Source organism: Ursus arctos, unplaced genomic scaffold (assembly GCF_023065955.2).
Source record: "Ursus arctos isolate Adak ecotype North America unplaced genomic scaffold, UrsArc2.0 scaffold_7, whole genome shotgun sequence".
In the NCBI taxonomy this organism is placed as follows: domain Eukaryota; kingdom Metazoa; phylum Chordata; class Mammalia; order Carnivora; family Ursidae; genus Ursus; species Ursus arctos.
This window is the reverse complement of record NW_026623089.1, coordinates 16,768,227-16,782,829: the sequence shown is the minus strand read 5'-3', so window position 1 is coordinate 16,782,829 and position 14,603 is coordinate 16,768,227. Positions and strand designations below refer to the sequence as shown.

General features: G+C 47.7%; 1 protein-coding gene across 50 annotated transcripts in view; it reads left to right on the top strand.

Annotated features, from left to right (window-relative positions):
• TCF7L2 (transcription factor 7 like 2) overlaps nt 1-14,362 on the top strand; it is a 194,951-nt gene extending 180,589 nt beyond the window's left edge. For 17 of the 50 annotated variants that reach the window (XM_026494148.4, XM_026494136.4, XM_026494146.4 and 14 more), the window contains 4 exons: nt 4,703-4,751; nt 5,341-5,391; nt 6,668-6,740; nt 12,218-14,362. In XM_026494148.4, coding sequence (XP_026349933.1) covers nt 4,703-4,751; nt 5,341-5,391; nt 6,668-6,740; nt 12,218-12,641 — 597 coding nt within the window. In that variant the 3' untranslated portion in view covers nt 12,642-14,362. Of the gene's footprint in view, nt 1-4,702; nt 4,752-5,340; nt 5,392-6,667; nt 6,741-7,363; nt 9,250-12,217 lie in introns of those variants that run through there. The other 33 variants (XM_026494150.4, XM_048219102.2, XM_026494138.4 and 30 more) reach the window with 6 other exon arrangements.
• Nucleotides 14,363-14,603: the final 241 nt, after the last annotated feature.

The window sequence follows — 14,603 nt, the reverse complement described above, 5'->3', positions numbered from 1 at the left end:
GAGGCATGTTCCTTGTCTTGGCTTCCAGCATGGCTCCGTCAGCAGGCCCGAGTTCTTTAAGGAGGAGAGCAGAGGCCAGTGTTCCGTTGTTCCAGCTCGGGTCCGTGGGGTTGACGTGGGGCTGTTCACACCTTCTGGCCCAGGTCTTTGTAAAGACATGGTTCTAGAATATGCCTCGGGGCTTCTGTGCCTCTCAGCAGTGGTCCTTGGGGGCTGACAGGAAGGCCTAGAGTAGCGGTGGAGAGAGAGAGTTGAATCCCTCCCAGGCCTTCCAGCAGGGCCTTGGCCCTCAAGAGGGAAAAGGGAAGAATTACCCTCACTGCGGTGCCAGACAAGTTGGAAAGCTAGTTCCTCCTGAGAGGGCCACGGTGGTGGGGAGGATCCCTGCAAGCAGCCAGGGCTAGTCTTCCTCGGGGTGGGGGGGGGGGCACAGGAAATGCCTCGGGGCCCAGGAAGGGTCGGGAAGGGGTCTCTGCCGGGTGAGGTGTCTTCCTGGGCTCTGTGTTGACTACAGGATTTGCCTAATTTCCTCTCTGGGGTTTTAGGAAACATGGTGGGATTGTTGCTTTCACTAATCGCAGTGGTCATGACACCCAGGATACCTGTCCTCTCCTAACCTTGTTCTCCTCTGGAGACCTCTGTCCCCTCTCCCTGTTATCTCTTGTTCCACGTTTTGCCCAGCTAAGTTCTGGGCCGGCTGTCCTCTCTCAGTGGATGAGATGTGTCTTATTTCGCATGGTACTTTTATTCCGTGGCACTTGGTTTTATAAAGTGATTTTTAACCATTCACTCTTTGGGGTGGTGAAGACAAAACTTGCCTTGATGCCAGCAGTGGGCTTCTCCTCCCGTCTCTGGTCAGTGGCGTGGAGCCGTGGAGGGTCCTTCGCTGTCCGCGCTCCTGACCTGGCTCTCCGGTGAACGACATCCGTGGTGAGGACGCTCTCTGCATGTGGGTTGAGATCCGTTCAGTTAGTGCCGGTTGTGAGTGTGCACACACAGTATTGTGGGCATTCAGAGTTAAATCAGGCGCGCTGACTCTCAAAACTTACCTGCCACGAGGAAGCCACGGACAGGTGCGGGAATCATCCTGAGCGGATGCTGTCTTCTGCTGGCTCTCGCTGTTTCTCATACCTGTCAACCCGTGCTTGCTAGTCTGCTCTTCCCCATGCAGATAGGGGGGCACGGGGAGCACAGACTGTTCGGCTTCACCCGCATGTCTTCATCACTGCCCCCGGCCGCCTCCCTCTAGGTCCCAGTGGCCTTGGCTGGCGGCACAAGGCTCTGTTCCTCCTGAGAGTTGAAACAGGAATTAGTGCTGGTACCTCTCACTGGAATGTTCGCTCTGGTCAGGGCCCTTGTCACTCACAGATGGTCACGCACCAGGTCTTAGCTGCTTGGGACCTTTCCATTCGTCCCCAGCATGTGTGCCGTGGGGAAGCCTTTCTTCTGGAACGGAAAGGAAGAGGATGAGAAAGTGAATGCTCTCCCACAGGCTTATTGCTCACCCCCACCTGACCTCGAGGTGGCGATTTCCAGCAGCAGGCCAGCTCTGCGGCCTCCACGTGCACAACCATCTCATTTCAGGACACTCTTCTCCTGGTTTCGGGTCAGAAGCTCTTAGAGTTTACTTCTACCTTCTCCTGCTACAGACCTAAGTCTCTGAGTGATCTAGAATGGTACCACAGAGAGGAGTTCTGCTCCCCTATAGCTATCATATCCCCAGCAGACATTTGGGGTCATGGTGGGGCCTTCATGTACAGCTTTGCAGGATACGTACTGCACAGCTCTAGGGAGTACCATTTACACTGGCCTGTGTGCATGGTGCCCTCGAGTTGTGCAGGGGGAGATCCCCACAAAGATGCAAGCCAACTTTGTGATAGCTTCAAAAGAACGCTGCCGTTGACTAGCCTGGGAGTCAGGCATTGCCCTGGGCTTTTTGTGGAGTGCTTTCTAGGTTTTAGAAGGCCCACGAGGCACTTAAAGTGACTTTAGCTCAGCTTCGCATTCAGAGGAAGCTCGTTATGAGAGGGGAACCTCTGATCGAGATTTAGGGCTTAAAGAAGCTTTATCTCTTATACAGGGTACTGTCCGACTCCTATCACCATGGCTCCTTACACATGAGTGTGAACACACACGCACGCTCCTCCCTCTCCCCTCCCCTCCCTTCTGTGCCCCAGGAAACGGTCTGTGGAGGAAGGGTCCGAGTTAAAGGTCTTATGGGTTTGACTGTGGTGGAACTTGTCAGGTTTGGGGATTTTTCTTAGCTGACTTGACATAGGAGTTTCTATACATTACTTTGGTCGTTGTAAAGTCCAAAACGTTCTTCTGGAAAAAGCTCTCTGAGCAAACTTCATATCTCTTTCATGTTCCTGCTTTTCCAGTCGAGTGATAATGGAAGCCTTAGCAAAACAGAACTGAATAAAACAGTCACATTGGGTTGTCGGACTTGGCACCTTCTGAGGGCACAAGAGAAAACAGTCTGTCCCGTAGTGCCGTGTAACCGCTGGTGTTGTATTAGAACATTATTGCCTTTCTGGCTCTTCCAGATTAGGCTCAGGACACAAATCCTAAGCCATTGCGCATCTTGAATTCCCCATTCCTCGCCTCCGTCTTTAGGCTTTTTCTTTTGTTACATCTAAGAAGATAACGGGGTGGCTGCCCCCCTTGGGACATATGTCCCTCTTCACTAAATAGTGTTTATTAAGCCTCTTCTGATTAAAATACAGTCCCTGTCCTCTAGAAGCCTTTAGTTTAAAGGAGCCTTTCCTCAGTCACGAATATCTCAATCATGTATCCTCAACTGACAGCTTCCCATGGGGACTGGAACTTTCGCCTGCCTTTCAGAACATATTGCGGGAGATGGGAAACGGGTGAGCACTGTATTAAACCAGAGGTGACTGAGACTCCGTTGCGTACGTGGATGCCAACACCGCCCAGAGTCACAGCGGTTTTCGGTGCCCAGCTGAGCGTTCACTCAGGCTCCTAAATAAACTGAAAGTAGCCGCTCCCGCCTTTTCCAAGATGGCCAGGCAGCACTTTGCTGCTCCCCTGGGAGAGGCACAGGCATGAAGGCGGGCTGCCGAGGCCCACAAGAAGGCCCCGTGAACTTTTATTTTTTTATTTTTACATTGTTTATCGAGGGCCTGCCTGGGTGGCTCAGTGGGTTAAGCACCTGACTCTTGGTCTCTGTTCAGGGCATGACCTCAGGGAGGGTTGTAGGATTGAGCCCTGCATTGGGCTTGGGGCTCAGCGGGGAGTCTGCTGGAGATTCTCTGTCCCTCTGCCCCCCTCACCTCCCCCCCACACACGTGTGTGCGCATGCACTCTCTCTCTCAAATAAATAAATAAAAATCTTTAAATTGTTTACCGAGGAACATAAAATGTATCACAGTGTTTCAAACTCAAGGCCAAGACAAACTTCCAAAATGGTATGGGCCCTAATATCTGAGAGAAAAGCGGGCTTTCTTGGAGACAGTTGGCTCTCAGCCCTTGGATGGAGCTAAAACCATGGCGTCTCCACCTTGAGGTTCTCCTTACAGGGCCTCATGCGTTGTCAGGTTGACCACCTGTGAGTCCTGCTTTCCCTCCCGGAGTTGACGTCAGCATACCATGAGAACTTTTAGGCAGAGGCAATATTTAGATGTTCGGAAACAGACGTGTAGGCCAGTCCTTTCGTTTGTGACATTTCCTACGTACCCGGATCTGACCCTGACAGAGAGGACCAGCACTGACGAGCTGAGCGAGAACTAGTTTCAGATCTGCGGGGATGCAGTCAGCTCTTCAGGGCTCTTCCCTGTTCCTTCCCATGCCACGTCCCCAGCCATGAGCAGACAGTAAAGATACCAGATTGGAGAATGTGAATGACCCCATGCAATCCGTCCCCTGTAATCAATTAAAAACCTTCCTCGGAGGGCAAGGGATTAAATAGGTAGGCAGCACAGCCGAGTAGGTAAGGGCTGTGGAACCCAGACCTCCTGAGTTCCCATCCTGGCCCCATCATTTGCTAGCTATGTGATCTCGGGAAATTCATGTAACCCCTTCCTGTGCCGGAACTGGAATGGTGATAGTCCCTGTTGGATCGGATTGCGTGAGGAGAAAATGAGTCAATATGCATCATGCACTGAGAATCATGCCTGGCGCATAGTATGTGCTCAAAATATGTTAGCCGTTGTTACTAGTAAAGCCCCAGTTAAAGCTTTTGTTTTTTGATTGAATAGGAGGCCCTTTTGGCCTTAATAAGAAGAGATTTGCATGGAGCAAGGGGTGGGGGTGGCTCTCTTAGTCCACATGGCCATCTCCATAGTCATTTGAAACTTGGCTGTGGGCTCTTGGGCCGCTCCCAACCCTGTGTCTCCACACCTCCCTAAATCTTCCTTCATCAGTTCCCTTCTCCCCTTTATGGACTTGGATGCTCTGGGTCAGGTTTGAGGATGGACAGAGGTGTGTGGGAAGAGAGGTCTTCCCTTCATTCCCTGCTGGGCCCTTCCCTTCCCCTTGCTGAGTGTGTGTCCCTCTAGCTGGAGCACAACTGAAGGGCACTGGGATTAAAAAGCGGGGGGTCAGAAACACTCTGGGAGCCGTGGGTGTGGATGGAGACAGCGGTATGCTCCCTTCCTCCTGCCTTCTCCTTTCCAGGTGAGCCCAGACGCCCTGCTTCCATCTGTTTCCTGCAATAATTCCTGTATTTCATCTGTTTATCTAGGGGAAGAAGAAGAAGAGGAAAAGGGACAAGCAGCCCGGAGAGACCAATGGTAAGTTAGACTAAGGAGGAAGGAGGAAGTCGGAAGGAGCGGTACTATGAGGACCACTCTTTTACCTTAGATTTCTGTCTGGGGGAGGCAGGAGAAATTCAAGGCCAGGACATTGTGGGGGAACCCATCTTAGCCAGCCTTTTTGTGTATGCATTTTAATTAATTGCTTCATGACTGCCCTTTTAAAGCTAGTAACATTCATTGTTGCATGAAAAGCACATTGTAATTCTAGTGGAATGTGTTTTTAAATCACCGCAGAGCCTGGGACGGGAGGGTAGTAGGCATGCCTATGCGGGGTTTATGCAGTCTGCTTATTTTGTCTGTGTCTGTAGGGATGAGGAAGGGGCCGGGGGAGTAGGCGGGATGTGTGTGAGTGTTTGATATTAACTGGGCTGTTCCTGAATGTTCTGATGCATGCCTTTACAGTGGTAAATTGCACCCGATTTAAATTAAGGAGGTTTGTCATTCTCTAGGAGAAATTAGAAATACTGCATAGGCAATATCAGAAGGTCCCCTTGGAGAAGGCCAGGCTTTTACAAACGACAACAAAAATTTTGAAGGCTTTGTATAATTTGTTCTTTTTTTTCAGAACACAGCGAATGTTTCCTAAATCCTTGCCTTTCACTTCCTCCGATTACAGGTGCTAATGTCATTTTGAGTCATTAAAATAGTCGATAAACTGTTTTTTTAATTTTTCTTGCCATTATAGTTTTATTAACATTAAACACGTATGACATTTGAACATCCTTTAAAATGACCATCTACACGGTTTTGTATGTTTCAGTAGATTTTTTTTCAGTTGCTTTTGTTGTTTTTTTTTTATTTAATTTAACTTTCGCTTTGTTTATTTATTTATTTTTCCCATAACAGTTGTTTAAGCAGTGATGACAGTGACTTAGTGTTGAACTAACTGTGCAAATTGAATATGCAGTATTTCTTTAAAAGAGACTGGTTAAAAAAAAAAAAAACCAAAAACAAAACAAGGAAAAACCAACCAAAATGGAAGGAATTCAGTAATAAACCTCCTTAATCTAACGGCATTTTCCGTTGCTCCCACTAAGTTTTCTCACGCAAGCATGCATCCGCAGTATGATTATTTTCTCCTTCGCTTTTTTTATTTTAGTTTTTTTCTTCCTTTTGCTTTCCTGCTCCTAATTTGCAAATCCACTAGCATTTTACTGACTGTACCTGCTTAAAAGCTGCTATGAGCTTCTGACTAACCCTGACCAGCTCATTCACACCGCCTGTTCACCTTCATCTGGTCTTCTGTCAGTAGTCATGAACATCGGTTAAAAAAAAGAAAAGAAAAACATTTCAAAAGCTGCAATATCCCAGTACCACAACCCCCTTTTCTTTCTTTATTTCTTTCTGTTTTGTTTCGTTTTGTTCTGTTTTTATTTGTAGTTTTTTTTTCCTTTTTTAAACTGTTGTACTCTGAGAAGAAAAAAGCATGTTACAAACTTAATCCCCTCCTTCGCTTTATTTTCTTCTTTAAGAAAAACAAATTGAGAGAGAGCTAGGAAAAAAAAAGAAAGAAAAGCAGAACCGAAAGAGGAACAATATTATTTAAAATTTAGTTTTTTCAGTATCTGACTCCCCTTTATCCGCTCAAAACGAATCGGAGAGACAGTCCTTAACGAAGGGATACTGCAGCTTTATTTGCAACAGCTAATTTCACCAGTTGAATAAGAATGTGATTTTTTTTACCTTTTTTTTTTTTAATTAAAGAAAGTTAAAAATCGAAAGTCGATATTTTGTAATTAGTAACCAGGTCATTGATTTATTCCCTTTTTTATTTTTATTTTTTTCTTATTTGTATCTTTCTCTCCCCCCCTCCCTCTTCCCCCCTCTCTCTCTCCCTCTCTCTCTCTCCCACGTCCTCCTCCTCTGCTCGCTTCTCTCTTGAACTCATTCAGACCTGAGCGCTCCTAAGAAATGCCGAGCGCGCTTTGGCCTTGATCAACAGAATAACTGGTGCGGCCCTTGCAGGTGTGTATAGATTTCCCAGATTCGCTGTGCTGGTCTGCAGCTGGTCTATTCGAGCCTTTTCCCCTTTCTCTGGCCTGTTGCTTTGTAGCTCTGTGTGTGGATCTTAGGAGACATGAGGGCGCGGGACACTGCTCTGTGAGGGATGTGCTTGTTCTCCCCGCTGCTGCTAGCCAAAATGCCACTGTAAAACAGCATCATTTGTGCCTCCTCGGGTCAGCGACAGCCAACCCCAGCGCGCCCCCTCCCAGGGAACGTTGCCTGCCAACCCCCTTCCTCATGACCACCCAGGATGGGGCTCAGTGACATCCATCGTAATCCTGGCCTAGGTAGAAGCAAACAACGTCACCTTTTCCCCTCCTTCTCTCTTCTATTTTTTTATTTATTTTTCCTTGTTGTTTTTTGGTTTCTGGTTGTTGTTTTTTTTGTGCGTGTTTTATCGTTTTGTTTTATTTTTTTTCTTTTGCCTCATAGAAGTCTTTTCCTTTCATGTCCTTGGTGAGGGGAGACAATCAAATAGAGCCGAGGTCATAGAGAAGACAAGTCAGCAGTAGCTGAGATTTCACGTCCAACTGAGCATGACCCACCATTGTGTTGTATTTTTTGTGTTTACCTTATGCTAACAGATGCAAATACTCCAAAGAAGTGTCGGGCACTGTTCGGGCTTGACCGACAGACTTTATGGTGCAAACCGTGCAGGTATATGACCACTGTGAGGCCTTTGGGAAAAATCAAAGCGCTCTGTCCTTCTGCTGCCTTAGTGTGTCGATATATTTTGACCTCGTTCCCATCTACTTCCCTACCGGCATCAATGACTAATGATCCTCATTCTTCAAAATTTCCTTGCTAATTTTATGCCATATCCTCTCCCACTTTCTCTTTCTCTTTCTTTCCCCTTTGCTCTTAAGAATAACATATCCAGATCCCCGGTGGTAGGACTGAAACCACACCCTTCACAGACCAGGACGGGCACTTACCCTTTTCCTTGGAAGCCAGCATCCCGGAACGAGCCCGGTCCGTGGCTTGTATGCTGAGCCTAGATAGAGCCACCGTTTCCAGTGCTAACAACTTGGCAGCAAGAGCCATTCCCATGCACTTGAGAGTCAGGACACTTGGAGAAGGGCTCTGGGGCAGGCGTTTTTTGGTTCCGTTCTGTTTTGTTTTTCTTTTATGTTTATAAACCACATGTCTCTGGGCAGAGGAGCCTGGTTAGCTGACATTGTTTTACAGTGCTGACAAGAAGCGTGGCATTGAACGGCGTGCACCAGCTGACGGGCTGCAAGCAATGAGTCATGCAGTCCCGTACTGCAGCGTTGCTAGCCTGCGGAATTACGAATATATATTGTATATGTTTAGAGAGAGAGCGAGAGAGAGAGAGCATTGCTTCCAAAATGAATTAGAAGAGTCCAAATTGAACGCCCGTGTTCCACCTGCAGGTTTCCATCCAGCCTGTAATTTCAGGGAAGCTGTAGGTACTTCCTTCTTGGTGGAGGGATACCGACTCGTTCCTGTCTCATTTCCTTTCCTTTAATGACCACCTTTGGTTAAATTTGTTGTTTCTTTGTTCTGATACAAGCAGTCTTTGAATTTGGAATATTATGATGGTAGGTATCTCAACACCCCCAAACACGCCTCCCTGTTTGTAGTGCCTCCTTGTCACGTGTCCCTCTCCTTCATGCCTTTGCCATGTGTTCCGTGTTTAGACATTAGATCAGATGTCCATCCCATTACGTGCATGCCCACGAGTCTCCTGTGTCTCTTCCCATCCCCCTGGTGCCTTACGAGGGATTGGCCAAGTGCCTCGAGTTGGCCAGATGTTTAGGGGAGAGAGGGCCCGAGCATCTTTATTGAGAGAGAACTCCACAGGTGACCCTGTCTGCCCATTGGGGGAGGATTCCAGGCCTGGAGAGAGATCCTCCAGTCATTCATTCTGTGAGATGGCAGTGTTCACGGAGGGACAAGTATCCTTTCTGCACAATCCCAGGGCCTTCACTGTGCCACAGAAAAGAGTTTCATGAGGAGGCGGAAGAAGAGTGTTAGGGATTTAAGTAGGCCTACCCAGGGAGGACAGTTCTAGGCGGTGAGTTCGTGGCAGAGTCTCCTCTGTGCTGAGGGAGAAGGTGATTAGCCGCAGAATCCTGGTCTGAGATGCCCTGCCTTGGTGACGGACTTTGCTAATCGCAGGGCTCAGTCCTGAGCAGGTTTCTCACGATCTCTAGAAATGTATGGCTGAGACCATTGTGCCCACCTCGCAATATGGTGCCGGACTCGTGTTTGTTTTATTTGTGGGGGGATGAGTGGTGGTTTATGAATCCCCCTTTTTTTTGTTTCAGAAGCAGTTGCTTCAAGTTAGACTTAACATTTTTTTTCCTGAGAGTTACCATTCCTAATGTTGACTGGGACTGACGTCCCCTTCTCAGACATAGCCTGCACCTTGTGTAAAGCCAGGGTGTGGGATCCGCCTCAGAGGCCAGAGGTTTCATGGCATTTTCACAAAACACAAAAGCAAAAACCAAAATCCTTGTAGCTGCTTCAGAAACATGATTTTCAAAAGCGCAGCTCTGAGGGGCCAGCTGTCAGCATGGTGGGCTGCTGTCCCTCATCCTTCCCCAGCGTCCTTCCCACCGTGACTCCTTTAGAACGTTCCCGGTGGCCACTTTGCTTCTGCGTGGGGTGTTTCTCAGACCCTGCAAGCATCAGCAGATGCATTTTCACTCACTGAAGGGTGCAATTCCAAAACAGGATCAGGAAGAACCCTTAGTTTCCTTTCAGAATAAATCCATGAGAAGCTAAAAGTGCAATTTTCAGAGGCCACCCCTTGGTTGGAGATGGAGCTTGGGTGGGGGAGGGTAAGCAGATGGGTTTTGCCCCCGTTTTTCCTCAACTTTTCCTCTTTGCCAGCATCTGGCTTGATGCTGAATCAATAGGACAAAATGTGCCTTAAAAAAAAAAAAAGAAAATCAGTTACAAAACGAGGCATTTTCTGGCCCGTCAGAAGTGTGTGTGTGTGTGTGTGTGTGTGTGTGTGTGTGTGTGTGTGTTCCAACTGCCTTTTGCTCGGCCACCTGTTAGAGGGAGTGTCTCACTGTCCTTCAGAGTCTTCATGTCCTGTGTTCAAACCGCTTCCACTCATCCCCTCGACGTGGAAACCTCCGTGTCAGCAGGAGGGCGGGTGGGTGAGGGGCGCGGCAGACGCGCTCCCAGCCAATCAGGACTCCTTGCTCGCTACACAGGGTTTCTAATTTTATTTGACATTTGAGGACATTTTAACAAGATTCTGTTTTGAGCCCACCAAGTTGCTTTCCCATCTTTTTACTCTGCCCTAATATAGCATGGAATGCTGCTTGACGTCACTCCCCCGTTTTCCTGTTTCTCCTTTTCTCTCCCCTCCTCCCTCTCTCCTTTGTCCTTGTCACTCTCTCACTTTTGCTTATGCCCCGCCCCCATCCCCACCCCTCCCTTCTCCCATTTTTTAAAATGCATGGACATCTTAGTTTTTTAAGCATGTTTTGATCTGCAGGCTAAGGTGGTTTAAAACTCTGAGAGGCTTAATTATTTATCTTGGTTTCTGGGATGGGAGCAGAACCCACAGTCTGTCTCAATCTATCCCAGAGGAGAAAAGGAACCTTTCCAATCGAAGGTGAGGGGGCCTGCCCTTGCACCCCTAGAGTTCCTTTCCACCCAGAGGGGGGTCGGGTAGACCCTGAGGCCTCCACCCAGTGGGTCTCAGCCTCTGGGAGGCAGGGAAGGCCAAGCATGTTCCCTCCCACCCTCCCTCCTCCCCGCCCTCCTGCCATCTTGCTGAGTCCACACCCCAGGCACTGAGGGGCATGAGCAGACACCTCTGGGGCACAGACCCAAGGAGGAACTGATTACACCCCCTTCCTTTCAAAGGCCAGTGACATCTGACACCAGGCAGCATCTTTACTGCTTTCCAGGGATGGGAAGCCGGCCGGCGCTTACACACTTGTTTTTGGACAGGGTGCTATCAGCCATGGTTTTAACTGTATTCAAGGGCTCCTGAGGTCAGCACATTCCCTGTATCTGCATTATTTTTACTGCATGAGTGGGGTTGATTCCCAGGATCACCTTTCCTACCAAATATCATCCCCATCGGACTGGGATTAATAGTAAGAGAAGCTTTGAGGTCACATGCTCAATTTCTTGAATCGATTTCCCCAACCTTTGATGATAAACAAGAGAGTCTCTGAAATTCTCATTCCTATTTCTTATGTAAACGGGAAATGTAGAGGAGAGATTCTGGTTTTGGTGCAGGGCAAAATTAGTCTTTCCAGCTTAAACACTAATCACGATAACCCAGGCCCACCAGTTCCATGCTGTGGTCCCCCCGCACTTCTCCTTTGTCGTCACTTCCTTGTGACACGCTGCGCCCTCCATTCACCGGCCTCGGCATAGTGACCAGGACAGGACGCCCCTCCATCCCATCCTCACTGTCTCTCCTTCCAGCCTTCTCACTCTGGGGTGGGGGAGGGGAAGACCCCAAATCTTTAAAAAAACAAAAATCAAGTTTGAATCCTAATTTAATCCACAACCTGCAGGCCATACAACCAGTTATTCTTGTTCCTTTGGATCATTTTCTGTTTTTCTTATTCTTCCCCCTCCCCTACCTTTGTTTATCCTCTTCTACCTGTTTTTGGTGGTTTTTTTTTTTTCCATTTTGGTTTTCGTTTTATTTTTTTGTTTTTGTTTTGTTTTTTAATTTCTTTCGTTTTATTTTTGTTCCCCCCTTCTCCCCTCCTCTCACCTGATTCTGACCTCTCTTGATTTGGTGTGGTTCTTAACAGACAAGCCCGAAAGCTCTCTGGGCGCGGCAGCCTGGCGGTGGCGTTGGTGGTGGTGGTGGTGGCGTTGGTGGTGGTGGTGGTGGTGGCAGTGGTGTGAAGACCTCTAAGCCTCTTGCTAGCACTGCCTTCAGCTCTGTGGGTGGGCTCAACAGTCAGCATTTTGAGAGTTGCATATGGGTAGGAGGCGCCTGGGGAAGGAGCTCTCTTTCTCTTTCACACACACACACACACACACACACACACAGAGACGCCACTGGGAGTCGGGTGGTGGCGGCGGGAGTGGAGGGGCAATGGGATGGGCAAGCCAGGGGGTGTCTAAGCCGAAAGAGAATTAACACACTCGCCAGTTGCTCTCAGCGTGGACGCAGCCACTTTCTGGCAAACGGGTGCGGCCGCCTCCAGTCCGCTGCCTGGTATCTGGCCGGGGTGGGGTCGCGGGCGTGTCGCGGGGGCAGGGGGAGCAGGTAGGTAGGCGGCTGGGCCTCTCCTCCTACGATGTCGCTCGCAGAGCAGGCTTAGACGCGGGCGACAGGCCAGGGAGCGCGGCACCCTGGCCACGGGGCATGCCGGCTCTGGGGGCAGACGCGACTTCAACGTGGCTCAGAGCATTAGATAACTCTCTCCCTTGGCATCTTTGCCCTTTATTCACAGATAACTCTCTCCCCCTGTTTCTAGGAGAAAAAAAAAGTGCGTTCGCTACATACAAGGTGAAGGCAGCTGCCTCAGTCCACCCTCTTCAGATGGAAGCTTACTAGACTCGCCTCCTCCCTCCCCCAACCTGCTAGGCTCCCCTCCCCAAGACGCCAAGTCACAGACTGAGCAGACCCAGCCTCTCTCGCTGTCCCTGAAGCCCGACCCCCTGGCCCACCTGTCCATGATGCCTCCGCCGCCCGCCCTCCTGCTTGCCGAGGCCGCCCACGGCAAGGCCCCCGCCCTCTGTCCCAACGGGGCCCTGGACCTGCCTCCCGCCGCTTTGCAGCCGCCCATCATGTCCTCCTCCTCTCTTGCACAGCCGTCAACATCTTCCTTACATTCCCACAGCGCTCTGGCCGGGACGCAGCCCCAGCCGCTGTCCCTCGTGACCAAGTCTTTAGAATAGCTTTAGCTTCGTTAGCCGCCCCGGTTGGTTTGCATAGTGTTGCGTTTTCGCTTCTTTGTCCCCCCCCACCCCCCACCCCCTTGGAAAGGTTTTGTTTTGTACTCTTAATTTTGTGCCGCGTGGCTACATTAGTTGATGTTTATGGAGTTCATTGGTCAATATTTGACCCATTCTTATTTCAATTTCTCCTTTTAAATATGTAGATGAGAGAAGAACCTCATGATTCTACCAAAATTTTTATCAACAGCTGTTTAAAGTCTTTGTAGCGTTTAAAAAATATATATATATACATAACTGTTATGTAGTTCGGATAGCTTAGTTTTAAAAGACTGATTAAAAAACAAAAAGGAAAAAAAAGAAGCAATTTTGAAGCAGCCCTCCAGAAGGAGTTGGTTCTGTATTATTTGTATTAAATACGAGCTTGCGAACCAATCATTTTACATCTGGTTTTTAAACCATAAGGGCACGACGAATGCAGTGCCATATTCCTTTTTTTTTTTCTCTGTGTGAAACAACTTTAATTGTGATGTTACTTGTTATTGTTTAAATGTACAGAAACAAAGGGTTAAATGTGTTAATATACCTTGTTCCATGGTGTTGTTCTTTTGGGGGGAGGGGGACGCTACTCAACAGTTAATGGAATCCCAACGCTGTTGGACCAGTAGTATTTATTGCTTTAGAGATTGCTCGTCGAACCTGTACGTTGTCCCTTTTAAGATATGTTTTCCTTTTTCTTGAAACTGTATAAAGTTTTTTTCCCTTAGCATAAGCATCTTATATATAACAACTCATTTGTACAAGGTTTTTAAGTTTATATATAAAATGTGTATATATTTTTTTTGTTTCTCTTTTTGACTTTTTTTTTTTTTTTTTTTTTTTGGCTGTATGAAACCCAGATGCCGCCAAATGGACATTACTAGTTGCATTAAAGGATCGGTAGCATTAACAAAAGTTGCTTTAAAAGCCATTATGTAAAACAAGACTTGAAAATTAGCGAGGGAATTTTAGCAACGCTGTGTGAGCAGCAGCGGGAACCACCCTGTTTCTCCTTTGAACTCATAGTCGGCAGCTCTGTACCCTTAGGACACGGCCTGACTGTGTGCAAAACTTTATGTGCCAAAATTCTCAGTGACTTTAGCTTTCTCCCTCTTTTTGATGCTGTAATTTTTGTTCATCTGTTTTGCTGTGATGTTACATAGGTAGGTTTGTATGTAGTTTCAATGTCACCTATAACAAGACGTGTTTGGTAGCAGATTGTCCAGAAAGCATTTTAAATGAAGAGGTATAAACCCTTAGGGGCCAAAAATTCTGTATATTAGATTACTCTTAAAGGAAAAACCAGCTGCCGCTCTTATGTACACGTATGACAGACGAGTGGGTGGCAAACTTTACAAATAAAAAAAAACCTAGGCATGTTGATGTTGCAAAATGCTGTATAAAGCTAAAACCTGTTCATTCAGTGCCATTGTAGTTGACATGAAGCGATTGTAAAACTGTCTCCGATTTTTCTCTGGTTTATTAAAATGCTAACTATAACATTTTTTGTGAATACTTTGAATGTTTCCTAACAGTTGTGATGTTACTGTTCCGTTTTATGCTCTTATTCCAGTTTCATTTTTAATGGTTTGGAAGCCATTTTGTAATGAATAAATGTTCATGCTGTACAGTATCTGTAGCATGCCGTTCTGGATTAATAAAAGCAACTTAGTGTGTGCGATCAAGGCTGCTCACCTGTTTCTGTGATTCGGACTTTACCTGTGGGCACGCTGCACCCGCCTTCCCGCCAGAGGACCGTCTTCCTGAGCTGGAACTTGAGACCAGACTACGTGGTTGGGATGGGTGGTGGGTTGGGACTTGGATATCAAAAAGTGGTCTTGCACTCTTCTGATGGGTCGGTATGTTTTTTCTTTCTCTCATTCTTGATGCCTATTTGGCCTACCTGTGTACCGACTTCGTTCATTT